Source organism: Eurypyga helias, unplaced genomic scaffold (genome assembly GCF_000690775.1).
Source record: "Eurypyga helias isolate BGI_N326 unplaced genomic scaffold, ASM69077v1 scaffold16038, whole genome shotgun sequence".
NCBI lineage: Eukaryota > Metazoa > Chordata > Aves > Eurypygiformes > Eurypygidae > Eurypyga > Eurypyga helias.
The window spans coordinates 1-18,702 of NW_010267670.1; the positions used below are offsets into that span (position 1 = coordinate 1).

Consider the following 18,702-nt stretch of genomic DNA (forward strand, 5'->3'; position numbering starts at 1 on the left):
CGGCCGCCTGTGGTAACACGGTGGCCCGCGAACGCGTAGGCCGCACCTGTGAGAAATACGGTCGAAAGAGGCCGAGAGTTTACCGAGCGTCACTGGGACGAGTTTTTTACATACGTAACTATGCCACTCTCCCTACTGGGGCACAGTGTTTCTACCTCAAATACAAAGACAGCTGAAGTCGTGTCTTCTGCAGTTACGCAGAACGTCTTTTCACACGCGGTCTGTGCAACTGGGGCACACCCCCTGAACGGTAACACACCCACCTGCGTGTCAGGGGGGGCTTAGCCCTGCCAGCCTGAGGCTGAGGTCAGCAATGCGCACGCGTATGGTGCAGCTAGTACCTTCATGGTTCAGGCTTGCGATGTGGGCATAAAGAGCTTCACCTCCTTGTACTCCCTTGGGAAACTTCCAATCCTCACTCTTTAGTCACCTGTCTGCTGCGTTAATCTCGGGAGGAAGGACCGAGTGCGGGCTAGGACAGCCGCCTTGTTTTAAGGTGCCTTTCATCTTCAGTACGTTACCAGAAGAAGATAAAAAGCAAGAGTCAATATTGAAAATCTACACAGTTCAGGTGAATAACAAGAAATATTCATGAAAACTATCAGTACAGGGGAAAAAAAATAACTACTTGCCAGCAAGCTGCCATTCTGAGCACCTATTTCAGGCCCCCAAAGTTGCCATTTTTGATGTGGCTCCTGCAGTTCTTACAAAAAGTGTGATGGACTTTATAAAATAAATCACTGTGAATAAAATTCTTAATGGATGAGAAACCAGTTTTAAATTGGCTATGAAACAAATCTCACCAGAACAATTAAATTAGGGGAGATAGGCGCATGTTAATCTAGCAGTTATGTAACAGATTTAATTGTCTTAACCAGGCAATTCCCCGTGCTGCGTACCTGAAACGGAATTTCGCCCTTCTCCTTTTTGCAGTGCTGGTAACAAAGACATTTAGCACAAGACGTTTTCCAGCTCTGGAAACAGGAACATCAAAAGATGACAACAGCACTTTGTGGTTTTTTTTTTTTTTTTTTTTTAAATTAAAGAAGCACAGATAAGCAGTGCTACCCACCTGGTGTCCCTCTGTATCAGCAGAGGGACTGATTGTACAGGTGGCTCAAAAAAGATCTTTTAAACTCTTAGTTTATTAGCAATTATTATTACATTCTGTAAGTATGGGCTATTTTAGTTTATTACTATTACTTTTGATACCATTCTTTTTCTTGAAACTTTTTATTAGTGCCATGTGTCCCTTCAGGGTTTTTCTTCAAACGTGGACAGTTGCTCCCTTGAGAATACACTCCCATAAGGCACGCGGTTATCCTGGATATCAACAACTGTATGAACTTACTTCTCTACAATTTTAACTTTCAGTCAATTCCCTAAATTTTACAACAACCTAACCCAGCAGTATGCCTCCTCAACTGTGGTTGTTCTGTGTCACATACCGTTCTGCAAGTTACGACTGTGCTCTTTAACTACTCTTCAAGCAAACAGAGGATTGATTAGTTACTGGTTTAATGCTTGTAATATATCAGCTCAGTTTGGGGGTTTTATTTTAAGGCTGTGAGATCAGTAACTACAGAGAACGTGTAAGTGCATAAGGAAGCAGCATCTTCAGAGTGAGAAGCCAGGTGGATCTGCAGAACAAGTTTTAGAAATTACACGGTTGACTTCACTGCTAAACTACGATGCTATTGCGGACAGAAGAGAGCGAGTACGCGCAGATCGGTTTTCTTCTTTATAAATAACTTCCTTGAGATTATACCATGATCCCACTTCACTCCCACAAGCAAAACTGGAAGTTAACTCTGAACAGAGAACTAAATGAGGCTTGCAGAAGGCATGTCAGCCTTTCTTTTGGGGGATATGAATGAAAAGCCACAAGAATGAACTTATTTTTGAGGGAAAAACTTACTTAATTTCAAATGGTGACATATGCTGCAGAACACAAAGTTGGAACTATTTTCTGTTTGCTGCTGGCTAATATTTTACTTGAAAATATGTTGAGGAAAGAATTCAATTTTATTTTTTTTTTTTTTAATCAAGAGTTGCACATGTAAAGGTTTACAGATGGATGAAAACCAAAAAAGGGGTTAGGATCCCAATTCCTTAAGACCACTCTGGAAATTCTAGTTTTCAGCTTTAATAAAAATAGATAGGTAAAGAAAAAAACAACTTAAGCACGACATTTCTGAAATCAGATAATTCTAGGAAGTTATCATTAATTCTACATTTAAATCAGGAATACTGAAAACTACAGCCTAAGAAGAAATACAGAAACTTAAGTCTGATTTTTTAACTGAAATTTATTTCAAAGTCATAAATAACAGTGGTTTCAGTTTTACCATGTAACTAATTCTTTCCTGAACAACGTAAGATTACCATTACCAGCTCTGGAAGGACTTCAAGTAAAGCTCAAGTTCATACTACTAATTAAGTTCTTGGCTGGTACAAGGATCCTCTTCACATTTTATGAAAATGGACATGTGTTTTCCCCAGTTGCCAAATATAATACCTCTATTCTTAAAGCATTTTTGTCTGTATCCCCAAAGGCTGTGAAAAAGATTCTTAGCAGCATCAAACAGGATTGACCTGTTCCTTAGTCTTTCATTCTTTTTGTACACAAGCACAGCAGCGAATGAACTCCTATGAAGTCACAGAACAGGAAAAAAACCCAAGAAATCTCAATGGCACTGTTTGTCCAGAGATTGTTTTACATATATTTACTGCTGCCTGTTTTCATTTCTCTAGAGGAAAAAAAAAGTAGCAGTCTACAAACATTTCAAACACTTACACAAGGATTCGGTAAACAGTTAACATTAATAAATACTATTTGCTCCTTCAAGAAAAATCATTTTTGAAGAAAATATATTTGGCTTGCACACAGTTTTACTGCATTTTTAAATGGTTAGGTGGAAAGACAAAACCTTGAAAACAGTCCATTTTTAATACCTGCCCTTTTCTACGTGATTTACCTAGTAAACATCATGGCTTTCTAATAAAATGTTTCAAACAATCTATTTAAGAGCAGGATACCCACCGTTGCTTGCACTAGCTATGTAAAATAAGTTTAATAAAATATGGGCGGTTTAAGTCAAAGGTTGTTTGTGCTGCTGTCCTATGAAACCAGATGCTTTAGCCAAAGAAACTTTAAACGAGTGAAGGGACTGTATTGCAATTTAACAGTGCTTAATATCCCTCATGATTCCTGTTGGGTCCTCTTCTGTGAGGCTTTTCCCTGAGTCATGTACTTATTGGAAAGGCTGCCTAAGATAGGGAGAAAGCAAGCATTACACTTTAGAAGGTTTAAAAAACCCCACAAACCCCAAACCCTACCAAAACACGAAACAACTAAACCAATGAGACAGGAGAAAATGACTGCTAAGTCAAACTATAATGAAAGGGCACACAGACCCACTTGAGATCATTACCTGCTGGAGGACAGTAGGAAATATTAAAGTACAACATTGAAAACTTCTTTTTTTCTCCAACAAAACACGTAATAGCAAATCACTTTAAAAATACCGAACTTGGACTTGAAAAAGCCTTGCAGTGAAAACAGAAAATACTGTGTCTTCCCAACAAAACTGAGAATTTTTTTTGAGATACTTAACTGCAGTTTAGTTTTCCCAAGTTCGCAAAGACTACCTAGGTTCCCCTTCAGGTGCCCCAGAAGAGCTTTATCTGACACTGAAGAAACCTCAAGCTACTAAAAGGATGGGGAGTGAAACAAGAAACGGAAAGCAATTTTAAAAAGCAGTTGCTTATAAGAATCTTCATTGTACCTGTCAGTAAGTGTGTGAAATTACTGTAATGAAGCTGCATTTGTAACCACGCATCTAACACAAAACATCTCTGATCCGGAGAGAGTACATAAAGGCCTTTTTATTACCATCTAACTGCTGCTTTTAAGTGTAACTTTAACTTCCTTGCATTCTGGCAGCTCAGACCAAGGATGTGCTTTGACAGTCTCTCCTAAGGTGGCTGATCATGTCGAATTCTAGACAATTACTCTGAGGAAGCCTCACAAGAAAGCGCTCCACATGTCGTCCCTGAAGAAACACAGAACCCCATGGATGCCGAAACAGGAGAGAGGAGAAAGATTGATAAAAACCCACCATATCCTTCTGCAAAATAGATCTACCAGAGTTTAAGAAAAGAAAAACCAGCACAGAACTGACATGCCTAAGTTTTGGTGAAAAACTGCACACTTTTTTCCAGTTAAAAAAACGTGGCTTCATTTCAGAATTATCTACCAGCTTGTCCAGACGGTTGCTGTCTTCAGCAAATCAGGCAGAGTTCCCGTAAGGGCTGATGGAGAAAGCATGTTAAAATTACGCAGAATTTCTGAATTGAAGCAAAGATATACAAACCTGACTGGGGACTCAAGAATACTTTTCCTTTTTGTTTCTTTTTTTCCTCATGTATGAGCACTCCCTATAAACAACATATACGCACTGATGAACAAACAAAACTGAATTATGTTATTCCACAGTAAAAAAAAAAGAATAAAAGGGTCTCCTTGTAAGCTTAAGTAAAGCTATTTTTAATTACTTCATATGATCTTCAGAACATTGAAAGTGAGAAAGATCAAAGAAAAGGGACACGTGGTATTTACCTGATTTAATCTTCCAGTGTGTTTGGCAGCGCTAGGTGAAGAAGGGGATCCACACAACACTTCTGGTTTTGAACCACCTGAAAAAGATCATAATATTACAAAGATTTGCTAATTGGAAACTAGTTCCATTTCAAGTATCATAAGATATAAAAATAGCAAAATATCTACCCTTCTATGTATTATGAAGGTTGATTGCAAGACACTGTTATTTTCCTCAATTTTATGATGTGAGAAAACGGATGCATCTCCCCTCACTGTGCCATAGACAAGCATCTAAGCTAGGAACCTACAAGTAGTTACGCTCTGCATCCTCCTCCAGAAATCAGAGGCAGACAGGGAACTTCAGAGAACAAATGAAGTTACAGCGGCAAGCGAATTGTCCACAGCCTCACCAAGTGCAGCACAGCAAAGAACAAGGTCTGATCCCTTAGGTCAAGTTCACAGTTTGCTATTCAACTAGAGAGAACACTTCAGGCCACTAAGCAAGCACAAAAAAAAAAAAATTTAGACCTGTGTACTGTACAGCCTCAGCACAGTCATCATAGGATTAATGTAACAAAACACAAGAGTATCACTGACTACAAAACAGTCAGGAAACACTCCTCGTCACCTTAGCGAACTCAGTATCATGGCCAACAGAATGGCAGAAACGAATGCTCAGTGAGACAAGGTCAAAGATAAAGAACCTCAAAAGTTAAATTTAGACTTGACATACACCTTCTAAAGGTCAGAAGCTGATGAAAATGTGGCTTCAATTTTTAATCATCTTCTGTTCACCCAACACTTCTAGCAGTCTATCGAACTAAGAAGACTTCTAAATTCGGAAATTTCAAGGTAATTATTTGCGCCATTTTCCTCCCACTCCCAGTACTTTGGTAGCAGTCTCATGCCCTCTTCCACCAATTGCATCTGATTAAGAAGAGTCTCCTGATCTCAGACAGACAGAACATTTTTGCTAGTAAAGAAGAGCTGGTTTGAAATTACGTTTATACAAAAGATTCCTATTTGTTACTTTAAGAGGTCAAGTCGTAAGTAATCTGTAGAGCAGTTTTCCCCAGCATAAGTATAAATGCTCCTAAGTTTACCTAGAGGGAAACAGTAATACTGTGTTCCTTTGGAAGTTAACTTAAAGTACCATTCACTATCTTAAGGAGTCTCAGTTTTACCTTGGAGTGATTTTCCTTTGCAACACAGGTGATGAGAGACCTGCCTCATCTGAAGGAAGGCACAGATATTGCCAAGCAAGAATTTAATTATTTTGTTCAGGTCTGTCAGTCAGGATCTGGATTTGGGGGCATTTTTGTAGGTTTTTTTTTTTAAGCCAAACTTGAAAACCGACTCCATGAAAACAAGTCAGATTGCTGTATCACTCTGACTGCTGAGTTGACAGGAACATTTTTTTAGAATATTGTGAATGAAATAAAACATCTGAGCAATCTGTACTCTTTCGTTATTGTATTCAGGGTCTTACTGAACAATTCTGGTTTAGGTGATGTAAAGAGCTGTAAGAGTAGATTTTGTTCCAATTACGGTGTACTGAAAGAGAACCTGTAATTTGAAATGTTAGCAAACTCTATACAGTGAGGACACCAGAAGCAATTTCAACATACTACATGCTCATACCCTTTCTACATTACAAGCATCTTACCTGCTAAGAGAAACTACGTCAAATCCCTTGGGGTACAGCAAAGTTCTCAAAAGTAGGTGAGGATGAAGGGCAAACCGATTAAACGTGACTACATTTCAAAAAAACCGGAACACGTGCATTTATGTAAATGTAAAAACCTTACCCTATTAGTCAATCCTGTTAAAAACACCAAAAAACATAAACCCTGTTTAAACTAGCCAGCTTGCTCAGTTTCATACCTGCAGCTCCTTTATACTGTGGGCACTCCTTTTTAATATGACCTTCTCTTCCACAGATGAAACAACGTTTTTCTCTTACTTCTCTGTCTTCCAGGTGCTTCCACTTCTCTGCTGACTGCCTGGGAGTCTTTTCTCTTCCAGTTTCCACTATTACCCTTGCTGGTTTCCTCTTCTGAGGTGTACACAGATGCAGTTTCCCCTCCTTGATTGAGCTCTCCTTTTCTGTTGTTTTATTCAGAGTTTCTTTGTCATCTTTGTTTCTTTTCTCCTTGCTCTCTGTGTACCTCTGGTTTTTGCTATCTTCGTAATCACGACGCCGTCTAAGTCTGCAGGAGCAGAAAAATGCTGCAGAGTTCATAGGCCTTACATACACACAGCTAAAAAACCCCACATCAAACCAACCAACCAACCCACCCCAAGTGCTATCTACAGGCAATAGATGCACTTCATTTATTTCTTGGGTGCTTTACAGTGAATTCACGCTCCTGTGCCTTAGACTGTTCTACCAAAGAGAGCTCCACTGATGTAGCACATATTTAATAGTTTAACTTCACAATTAGATTATAATACAGCTCTAAATCCTAATAATTATATCTCACAAAATACAAACACAAGAGAAAATCTGGGTGTTGGCATTGCAAAGACAGTGGAAGAAAAGAAACACCAAGTAAAATGCTAAAAACAGGGCTACAGCTCTGTTTTTGCTTTCTACTCGTACAATTTAATCAGAACTCACTGTCTTTTGAATCTACATATATTCACAGTATCTCTGAAAGTCTCTTCTACTGCAGCACATTCTACATGACTTAAAAAATCTAGCAGTCAGGAAACAGCTATCGCTGCCAGACTGGTTTTGCCAGTCTCCGGAGAGACCTTATAGCAGTCTTCTAACTACCTGAAGGGGGTCTACAGGAAAGACTGGGAAGCACATTTTTTCATCAGGGTTGTAGGGATAGGCTGGATAAAACACTAAGAACAGGACAGAAGACATTTTGTTGCTACATAAAAACTATGGTTGTGCCTATATCCAAGTACTGCATGTTGGTCTGGTCTGAATATTTTAAGAAGGGCGTTAGAGAGGATACAGAGAAAGGCAGCTAGAATGTTTAAAGTGTTTAAAGAAGAGATGCTAAAAGCGTCAAGACTCTTCAAAGTGGAAAAAGCTAAAGGGTGAACGCAATCATGGCTTTACAAAATCACCAACGCAGCGTTATTATGAACTAAATCCCACCAGGCTACTTGGCCTATGGAATGCTTATGAAACTAAAATGAGATTGGCTTTAAACAGATGAAAGGGTACTACTTTACACATCAGCTAGCATACTTATGGAACTGGTTGCCATGGAAAACTTAGGAAAAACAGGAGATTTGGGTTCAGGAAAAAAACCCAACAAAACCAAAGCACAAAACCCAAAAAGGACAAAATCATAAAACCTAAGTCCACAAATGAGTACTACCAGACCAGGGCAGGTATGTGCTCCAATACCTCTTACAAAGCAACTTCAGATGCTGGGGGAGTCCATGAGAAGGGATTACAGAAGACAGCCGACTAGTGTGCGCTCTGTAGACAGCATCTCCTATTGCAGTGGTTGGAGAGAGGACTCAAATGTTTCAGTGGCCTTACCCTGCAAGGCATTTATGTTCCTAGACACAAAATCTCATTGACATCTGGTTACTCAGGATCAGGAAACCTCCTGGATGTAAACTAGGACATTGTTCTTATATGTGTGTGCTTAAGAAAAATAATACTGTGACATTCTTGTCTTGCTTTATGACAAGTACTGTGTAATTCTGAGAACAGGACAAAAGTGTGTGTTGCTGGGAGCAGCAGGATTCTGGAAGTAGAAATTATTAAATGAAAATACATAAAATGCTTTCGTGAGTGCTTTTCCCACAGCTATTTAGCTCTGCGTTTAGATTCTCTTTAACTACTGCTTTCCTGTATAATGAAGTGTAGAGTCAGCATTACCACCTTAAGCTGAGTACTTTTGCAGCCTTCTATGAAAAGGTTCTATTAAAAAACCACTACAGATGGTCCTGGCAAAAATTAAGCAGTGACTCGACACAGACCAAAAATTAAAAAAACCCAACTAACCCCAACATCATCCACCACTGCCAAAACTGGTACTGATACATTTTCATTTCAATATGAAGGAAAGGAAATCTGCAGCCCGTGCAAGTTTTGCTTAGCATTACTATCCCGATCTTTCTTCTACATAAACCTAAGGGTAAGTTCCGCACAGATGGCAAAACTGTACTCACTTTCTTCTCATGAGACAATCTTTCATGAAATGGCCAACTTTGCCACAAATTCTGCAGCATCTATCATTTGGTGCCAATTCTCCTTCCGTTAGTATCCCTGGATCAAAAAAGTACACCTGAAGAAGAAATTATGCATTTAAAATGAAAATCCATACCCTTGGAAATGAAGACAGCAGCAAATGTTAAACAGCAGTAAGAGTCACAGAGAAGAATAAACCTTGTGTGTGCAGCTGAACTCCTGGAAGACCTGAAGAGATTAACTGGCCACTGGCCTCCTCTTCACAGCAAGCTCTTTTTTTAAAAATGCAGTTTTAAGAAATGGTAAGCTAGTTTAGGTAGAGACTAAAATCTGTAAGCCTGTACAATGGAAGCTCTCATTTGGTTAGTATTCTGCATGCAAAGATTCTACATTTTAAATGCAAACAACACAAAAGCAGCACTCGGTAACAGCTCCCACAAATTTCAACAGTACTCCACAAATCTTTAAGAGAAAAGAGCGTAAAGAGAGTGTGACAATAACTGTTGCAAGTGCGAAGTTATACAACCAAGAGCATGCACATACTGCTCTTAGAAGCAACTTACCATTTTTGATAGATATTCTTTAGGAAGCGTTTTTATAGGAGTACCAAATACCCTTCGGCCATTGATAAAAGCCTTCATTATAAAATTGGTCACTGGGGAAGGAAACAAAAAAAAGGGAGGTCATCCAACATAAAAAAACCCCCAGTAAAATAAGATTTAAGACAAGATCTTCACTTGGTACCCAAACTTATTAACAGGAGACTTACTTTTTCTTGACAATCCAGCTCCAAGATTGTGGTTCAAATCAAAGGGGTCTGTACAAAAAGCATTACAAGCATTAATCAAGCCCGGGGTAAGATCAGCAATTGTACACACACACGAACAACCCGAGGCAGCTATTCCCGATGCAGAATTAATATACTGAAATTGAACTGCTTGCAAATTTATTGCAAAGAAATTAACTCCGTGAACAAAGGATTGCAGCTGTCTGGCTCTGAACTGACTGAAGCACTGCAAGAGAGTGAGTTGAATGTGTGGGCAAGAGAGTACAAGTTCTTTCCACAAAAGTCACATGGGCCAGAAAGCGATTTTGGGAACATTTCTAAGAAGCATCGCGGCATTTGTCTTGACAGAGGCCATGGTATTACTTAAGTGTAACCATACATGGGGCTAAATTGGTCATGTAAACACGGACTCAAGCTAAACTCCGCATTTGTGAGAAAACCTCAATTGCACTACAGCTAATTTATTTTCCAAATAATTTGGTTAAATATATTTGTCTGTCAGTTACAGTCATCACAAAAAGTATGAAGTCTGCTTTGCAGCTTCTTTTCAGGAGAGTAAAAAAAAAAATACGAATAATTTTTTAGCACGAATAATTTTTTAGCACTAATAACAATTTCCAGTTTAGTAATAGAAAAATAAATACGCCTTGTGGAAAGACCAAATTTTTCATGTGAGCATTAAAGAAATTCCATATATTCATGTGCTTCACATGCTTTTACCTTCAATTACAATGTATTTGGAGGTCCACTGCTTCTTGAAAGTTGTAAGCAGATTTTTTCTTCTAATGCAGATGACATGTTCTTTGAAATCAAATTCTTCTGTGTAGAAACGGAGAAGTCCCAACCACAGCTGCCCAACAGATTCAGTGTTTTTGCCATAGTCTGGCCAAACAACTGACTGAAAGCGACAGAAATATTTTTACTTCCAGTACTTACATTAAGCTGAATAATTTTCATAACTTGGAAACTCAAACAAGATTGGTCTTATCTTAGAGAAACACAATTGAGTTACACCAGAATACTTCCCTTTCCTTCACAATTGGTATTGATTTTCCAATACTAATTTTTAAATGGTAGATTTTTAAAAAATATTAACAAGAAGAATGGAGAATTAATAAAACTTCTAACATTAGGATTTGCCCGTTATAAAAAAGAATATATTAATTCACTTTATGTGCCTATTTAACACAAAATTATTCAACAGGATTAACCAGCTATGACTAGATACGCAGCTGGTATTTAAGAGTTCTCCACCCACTAATGTGATACACACACAGCAATTAATCTTCATTAACACCTTGGGGTTTTTTTTTGCAAAGTCTGAAGATTTTTCTCCCCGCAGATGAATTACAATCAACCATATTCTTAAAGCTTTACAGCATGGTGTTGGGATTTTCAAAGCAATAGCTACTCCACTTCCATTTCAGTGTTCAACCACGGTATTTGAGGACAATGTTTCTTAAAGGGAATTCTTTTTCATTTGCAAAGCTACAAGTAACACCCTTTTGTATTAACCCTTGTGATTTACTCACCAACTCCTCTATCTTATCAAAGAAATAAACGTTCCAGCCATCAACTAAAATTTCAGGCTTTTTTGGGCCTTTGTAGATCTGAAAAGCATAATATTAAAGCTAATTAGAAGAGCCCTTCAGATTCAGCACTGACATTCTTCTGGCCAATACTGTGTATAGATACTTGTTTCTTTCTCAATATGCTGTACCTCTTGAAGAACAGGGATGACAGGTGGCTTTCTCTGCTGAAGAAAATAAAGCACCATAAGAGTATATGCGTAAGAAGAAAGGCTACCTCGAGATGCATCTCCAATGTCACATATCTAGAAAATAAGAAACACAAATTGTACCTTTTATGGTCAACTCTTGCTGTAGGCACTCCTGCTTCTACAATGTCTAAAATACACTTACCTTCGCAAAGACTTTCATGGTGTAACACAGATACTTTACTCTAGGATCAATGGCTGCATATGATGACAGGAGTCGTGTGTTATGCAAGGCCTGTAAAAGTAAGAAATCAGACAGAAAATGCAGGAGCTCTGAAGAAATAAACTGAAAACATGAAAACCAAAAACTAAGTTGTGTGCTCAGGAAATGCAGATGTGAAGCCCTGTGCAGTAGGATGTGTACTGAGGAAGCATTCAAACAGGAGGTTATCACCTGCTCTGTTCAAAAGCTGATCAAAATCCTTAATCTGTACAGGAGTGGTATAAAGCAGCACTCACACAACAGTATTTCAGAAAGGGAAGCATTGACCTATTACCGCATTTTCAAAATACTTGGTAGAAGGTAGGTTCTTGAACTAAGACATTTCAGCCCAGAAATGTGAGTGCTATAAACTCACCCACCCATATGGATGCTTAACTTCAAGAAGAAAATGTTTAGACTTCGTGGTTGAGGTACCTTAGTCAAGACTCCCCTTGAGCTCATACATAAACTTCATGAAGTTCAATACTTCGCTCTAAAACTTAGCTTCCTCTGATGCTTGAAGGAACTGGCTTTTTGGGTTTGTGTGGCAGGGTTTGGGTAGTGGGAAGGGGCTACAGGGGTGGCTCCTGTGAAAAGCTGCTGGAAGCTTGGGGGGAGGAGGTAGAGAAATTGGAAGTAGAGTTGAGCCCAGGAAAAATGCTGCAATCAACAGATTTAAGAGGGGAGAACAAACAGAACCTGCAGAAGGCGATAGGAGTGGGATATGAGAGGTACAGCCAGACAGACCCCCAAGTCAGTGAGGAAAAGTGGGCAGGAAAGGGCTGGAGCAGAGGTTCCCTGGCAGGAACTCTCTGGAGCAGAGGTTCCCTGGCAGGGTCCCTCCCTGGTGAGAGGGCAGGCTGTGCCCCTGCAGCCATGGAGGGTCATGGGGGAGCAGAGACCCTCCTGCAGCCCAGGGAGGACCCCACGCCGGAGGAGGCAGCTGTGCCCAAAGGAGCCCTTGACTCCATCAGAAGCCCACACTGGAGCAGGCTGCTCCTGACGAATGGCACCCCACAGAAGGGACCCACGCTAGAGCAGTCTGTGAAGAACTGCAGCCCGTGGGAAGGACTCGCATTGGAGAAGTTGGTGGAGGACTGTCTCCCGTGGGAGAGACCCCATGCTGGAGCAGGGGCAGAGTGTGAGGAGTCCTCCCCCTGAGGAGGAAGGAGTGGCAGAGACAGAGTGCGATGGACTGACCACAACTACCATTCACCGTCACCCTGAACCACTGGCAGGGAGGGGGCAGAGGAATGAGCCCAGGAAAAACGGAGGGGTGGGTGAAGGTGGTTTTTTAAAGATTTTATTTGGTTTTATTTTTAATTATCCTACTCCAATGTGATTGGAAATAAATGAAATTGATGTTTCTTCCCCGAGTCGAGTCTGTTTTGCCTGTGACCATAACTGGTGAGTGATCCCTCCCTGTCCTTGTCTCGATGCATTATCCTTTCCTGGTATTTTCTCTTCCCCACCCCACCCTGGTGGGAGGAGGGAGCAATCGGCTGGGTGGTGCTGAGTTGCCAGCAGGAGGGAGCAATCGGCTGTGTGGTGCTGAGTTGCCAGCTGGGCCTAAGGCATGACAGAAGTTCAGAGACACTGAAAAATCCCCAAACTAGTTCAAAATATTCGGCTTAGAACTTTTTTTTTTTTTTTTAAATTCTAATACACATCCCCAGTTGAGACAAGCTGGGTTCAAAATCACGATTGCAGGTTTTAGGGCTGAGCAAGAGACATGATGGCAAGTGGAGTGTAGGAAAGCTAAAGTTAAAAATTATTTTGTATCTCTCGTGCAGAAAGACTTAACCATCTAACCCACTATTTCTTACCATTACTGCAGAACTAATACATTTTCTTACAAAAATGACAACTGTAATGTCGCATTGTGCCACTAACTCCACTCACAGCCAAAATAATAAAAAGAGAGATTGTTTGGAAATCTAAAACGGCGGTAGGTAATGGGAGACAGTTGATCATCGAACCTGAACAAAACAATCACTTCAATCTCAAAAAGCAGACCCAAATTCTTCTGTTAAAAAAAAAAACAAACCACCAGAAAAAAGGAGATAACCTTACCAGCGTATTATATAAACTGATGTCTATTTCAAGGCCACTTCTGACATGAAAAACTTTGACAATCGGGACTTTAGCAGTTGTTATAGGCAAGACATTTCTTAAACCTAGGATGAAATGTTTAAGTACTGAATGACTGCAACACAGTATCAAATGCTCTACAAATAACTCCAAACTGTAGTAAAAAGGTTACAGAATAAAATCTTGGTTGATATCACAACTGTATTTCTGTTGTATTTTAATGCTGATTTTAGGCATTTGCCAAAAATGATGAATCCGCTAAATATAAACAAACATACATGTTTAGCCCCTCAATAAAACAAAGATCCATAGAAATGTTACAGAAAAATAAGCTTAAGAGATCACTGACTGTTTGCTCCAATAATATTAACTTGAGATCCACCAAAACAAGCACTATAAAATCATAACTTCTTGTAGAAAAACCAGAATCCCACTGCAAACTTCTATCAGCCTATTTTTTACTATTCACTAATCAGGCACTGAATGTCCAAATATACCATGACTACTAACTTGAGGCCTCGAGCTTTAATTTAAGGCTTGTTCTTAAGCATGTAGGTTATTTATAAATAGTATTTATATTTATAAATATACTATCAGATATGGTCAGATACACAATTCAGATGTGGTCCTGTAACATTATAACCTCATGGATCTACATATGCAAACAAAAATAAATTCAAATGTTCTTAACATATAACCTCACTAATATAAAGCTCTTTGATACAGTTTTATCTTAATGATTTTCACCTACAGTGCCCCAGAACGTCCTTACTACAGCAACAGAAGTCAAACAGAGCAATTTATTTTCAAGAAAGTTACCTGGTTGTTTCTTGAGAACTTTTGCTAACTCTTCAATGATTCTGATGCAATCAAGACCCTAAGACATTAAAAAAAAAACCTGAAAGTTGTATCAGCTACAAGTATTTTAGGCAAACCTTTTATTACTTGCTATTAAGCTTAAAGCTGTATAATTGAGAGTTTCCTATTATACAGAATTATGTGAATACCAGAAATTATTTCACAATTACACTTACAAAATCAACCCTAGATAGGATCTAAACATATGCTTTTAAAAAGTTTGTATTAGGCATAAAAGGAGATTGCACTGTCTCCCATTCGTAGCTGTTTAGGCAACGAAGCACGTGAACTATCTGCACAGCTAATGCTAGAAGTAACAACAGTGCAGAATTTGGAAGAAAACTGACTATGAAGAGTAGTTCTCAAACTCATGCCTAAACGAACAGCAACACCCCCTAAAATAATCTGCTTTTGTGGCACCTATCTCAGTTTCCTTCGAATCTGAAATGTTTTTAAAATAATAATAAATCTGTTATGTAATATACACAACACAGTAATAAAGTTTTGCATTTAAAAAACCCTCAATCTTTCCAAACTACCTCAGCAGTTTCCAGCCCATTGATCGTCATACAAATATCAAGGTCACTTTGTTTGAAGCCAAAGCCGTTTTTTGATGACCCGAACAACGTCAGCTTGGTTCCTGTAAGAGATATCACAGGTTATAACCATGGATCACCATGGGATCTCAAACTGTATACAGCTTCAAACCACTGATGTCTTTTAATACAGGCATAAAAACTTTACTAACTTCCTACGGTACACCAAAACTTATCTTGTCAACTTTGCCGATGAGGAAGGAATCTCTACTTTTATTGGTTCAAATGAGCAGCCCAGAAACAATTCAGGTTTTCCAATAATTAAACCATCAGCACAGAGGTCCAAGCTGAAATCTGATGAAAAAATTTAAGACTGCAGTCTACAGAAACTTTCAGGGTGAGGGACATACCTGTCCACATACCAGGCTCCAGCCAAATAATCTTTAGCTAGTTTTAAAAGACTATGAACCAAAGTCCAGGTCTCACAGGTAAGAACTCCAGAAACAAACAAAACCCACAAATAGCTAGGTTCTGCAAATAGGTCAGATGTTGTGCCTGTATTTTAACATATTCCAAAACAAGTAAGTATCAGTAGGAAGCACGAAAAAAATCCTGTTTGTAAAAGCATTCACTTCAAGAAGTCTGGCTAATGAATAAGGCTAAAATAACAATATAAAACTATTCCACTAACTGCTTTGATTGTTTTCTCCTTAACATGCCATTGTTCCTTCTCACTGACGTGTTGCATATATGACTAAGTCAAAGGCTAAAACCAAAGCCTTAAAAGGCTTAAAACAGAAATTATTGTAATGAAGTACAGCAATGCTGAGCAACAACACTGGTTAGATGTTCAAAACTGAGGTGTTTATCAGACTGAGGTGATACCTTTTCTTGGAAAACACTCAAGCAGCAACACACAAAAGTATAAATATAAAGCTAGAACTGCCTAATTACCTGGGAAATCCTGTCTAATGAAGTTTTCCAAGTTTTGTCTTATATATTCCCGAACCTGATCCTCAAGAGTAGTTGGAGCAAAATCATCTTAAAAAAAATAGATAGCAATTGAGGTAAACTCTTCTGTAGAAAGAGTCAAAAGCAAAGATTCAAATGAAAAAGTGGGGGGTTTACAGCGCGGGAAGGTGGGGGAGAGAAAAAGCAAGAGAAGATTCACATGTGAAGGAAAAATGAAAGGATGAAGAAGAAGAGAAATACCTGTTCAAAGAAAAACATTAATTACACAAATAATGCATTTTGTCTGGTCAGAAATGGCGAGAGAGAAAGGAGGAAAGTTGGGTCGCTCTGAAAAGAAGAAAAGTGAAGAAATGTTACCAAACAGTATTTTGACTCCATGTTTTCTAGAACACTGAAGTCTTTGTTTACTGAAATGTGACAAGTTCAGGAACATCAATAAAATTCAGACTAGACTGAAATGTAAAACTACCAGCCAAAAAATCCACCCAAACTTAAACTCTTAGAAATCATACTAAGATGCTGAGGCTTTGAGCAACCTGGTCTAGTGGAGGGTATCCCTGCCCACAGCAGGGGGGTTGGAACTAGATGGTCTTTAAGGTGCCTTCCAACCCAAACCATTCTATGATTCTATGATTCAATGCCTAAATGAGTAATCAGACAGCCAGTGTGTGGAAGATAAATCTAAACATTCTGTATTTCTGAAGATATAAACTCCTCAGTCCGATTCAAGCCATTACAAACCTTTAGAATTTTAACTAGGAGAGTTGGTTGCAATGTAGCAAATAAACCAGCTCCCTTTATAACACTGTTAGCCTGTAGTTATTCCATTATTTATTGCAATTCTTCTACAGCACAACAGTATTAAAAAAAAAGGAAAAAACCCAACTTACAGTAGCACTGGATACAAACTTGGTCCAGAATAAATGAAAATACATGTGTCATCGGTGGCAATGGGTGAAGCTCAATTTTCTTGAAGTCTTCTGGACAATCCTTCTTTAAATGACCTTCCCGTTTGCACAAGCTACATACTACTGTAGGAGACTGCACGAACAGAAACCAAGATTGGTTTTTAAAACTGTAACACTTGAATGAATTTGGGCAACACTTTCACATAACTTACAACAGAACATAAGTAATGCATTTATACTCTGCTACAGCTTGCTTACCTTGCCCTTTGTAAAAGCTGGTTTACTGAATTCATAAAAAAGTTCAGATTCTAAGCACAGTTCTGTTGCTGTGCTCTTTTCGAAGAGGCTTCCTTTCTCAGTAAGATCCTCTAGACTCAAACTGATCCTCAGAAGTCCATCCACATTCTCTTCAAAATATTTTTTCTCATATTTATGTGGGATGGAAAAATCATCCTCCTCCTCTGACAGGGCATCATCATCTCCAGATCCAGTGTATGTGTTGTCCAGTTCATTTCCAGCCCTTAGGATAACATCACAATCTGCCAGGTTTAGAAGACTTGGTTCTTCCTCCTCCTCATCTGAATTAATCATTTGGGATATTTGACTCTCTGGTAAACATACGAATTTTTGGGGGGATTCATCCAGTTCATCAGTACCTTCAGTGCTCTCCTCGTCAATGTCCATCTTGTCATCCATTATACCTCTGCACTCTAAGCCACACTCATCACTCTCTGTAAGTGCAGAATTTTGGAAACTTTCGAAGTCGGAAGTACGACATGTCTCCATATCATGCTCATTCACTTGAACAGAAAGGTCTCCACTATCACTGTCTTCATCTATTCCCTGCTCAGTAGTCAGGACATTATTCCACCTTCTTTGTTGTTGTTGATGTTCTTCCTCTTCCTCCTCCTCCTCCTCTTCCTCTTCATTTCCACTCTCTGTCTCTTCACAACTTGGTTTATAGTCCTCATTATCTCCAGAAATAACCTCCTCAATTATACAGTCTGAATCTTCATAGACAATTCCCAAATGACTTATATCATCAGCCAGTTGTTCTTCCGTGAAGCTTTCCGAGACATCACACAGTTCTGAAGGATCAGTTCTATGTGTCTGGGACATAGCTGTAGCCTCTGTTATACAATCTTCCACTATGGCTGTGTTTGTTCTACCATCCAAGTTCTGCAACTCAGAATTTTCATGCTTTATAACATCTTTTCCATGGTCCAGCATTTGGGATTTCTCCTCACTGGTATTTGGACAAGATTTTTTCCTCAATCTTCCCCTTCTTTTGTGAGGCAAGGCAAAATACTTGTAAGTTGCTCTCAGGCAGTGGAGAATATATTCATACACTAGCTGGCTGTTCAGAGTTCTTGCCACGTTCCTTTTGACTGAATATGGGTCTAGTAGAAAGAAGAAGTAAGCCAGCAGTGCAGGAATTAACTTTTTTTAAAAAAAGAATACACTTACATCCTTACACAATTTGAATATACTACTGTTACACTAACACACTATGTAGGGACACAAGACCTACGAATTGTGCAGAAGACAGTTTTTAAGCCCACTTGATTACTTTTGATAATATTGAAAAAGATATTCAAGGGAAGTATTACTTAATATTTTTCCCCAAAACAGTCTACTATATTATTGGGAATCACAGTCCAATATTGAAAAATTCTAAGTTATTACACACAATGTCAGTAGCCAAGACATTTCCCTAGGAAATTAAAGTAACAGTTCTTTGAAGTTTGTTGATATATCTACCTTCCACAGCAATGCGCTTTTTAGGCCAGTCCTTTGATTCAC

General features: G+C 38.9%; 1 protein-coding gene across 1 annotated transcript in view; it reads right to left on the minus strand.

Moving 5' to 3' along the window:
- Positions 1–3,202: 3,202 nt before the first annotated feature.
- The window catches only part of ZCCHC6 (zinc finger, CCHC domain containing 6), a 21,308-nt gene continuing 5,808 nt past the window's right edge, over positions 3,203–18,702 (minus strand). Inside the window, exons 7-24 of the mRNA XM_010157515.1 lie at positions 18,661–18,697; positions 17,158–18,299; positions 16,882–17,032; positions 15,974–16,060; positions 15,023–15,123; positions 14,445–14,502; positions 13,608–13,711; positions 11,478–11,567; positions 11,276–11,389; positions 11,088–11,165; positions 10,276–10,453; positions 9,538–9,585; positions 9,332–9,423; positions 8,750–8,865; positions 6,488–6,813; positions 4,622–4,698; positions 4,377–4,440; positions 3,203–3,270 (exon numbers count right to left, since the gene is read on the minus strand). Of these exons, the coding sequence (XP_010155817.1) occupies positions 3,203–3,270; positions 4,377–4,440; positions 4,622–4,698; positions 6,488–6,813; positions 8,750–8,865; positions 9,332–9,423; positions 9,538–9,585; positions 10,276–10,453; positions 11,088–11,165; positions 11,276–11,389; positions 11,478–11,567; positions 13,608–13,711; positions 14,445–14,502; positions 15,023–15,123; positions 15,974–16,060; positions 16,882–17,032; positions 17,158–18,299; positions 18,661–18,697 (2,931 nt within the window). The remainder of the gene's footprint in view (positions 3,271–4,376; positions 4,441–4,621; positions 4,699–6,487; positions 6,814–8,749; positions 8,866–9,331; positions 9,424–9,537; positions 9,586–10,275; positions 10,454–11,087; positions 11,166–11,275; positions 11,390–11,477; positions 11,568–13,607; positions 13,712–14,444; positions 14,503–15,022; positions 15,124–15,973; positions 16,061–16,881; positions 17,033–17,157; positions 18,300–18,660; positions 18,698–18,702) is intronic.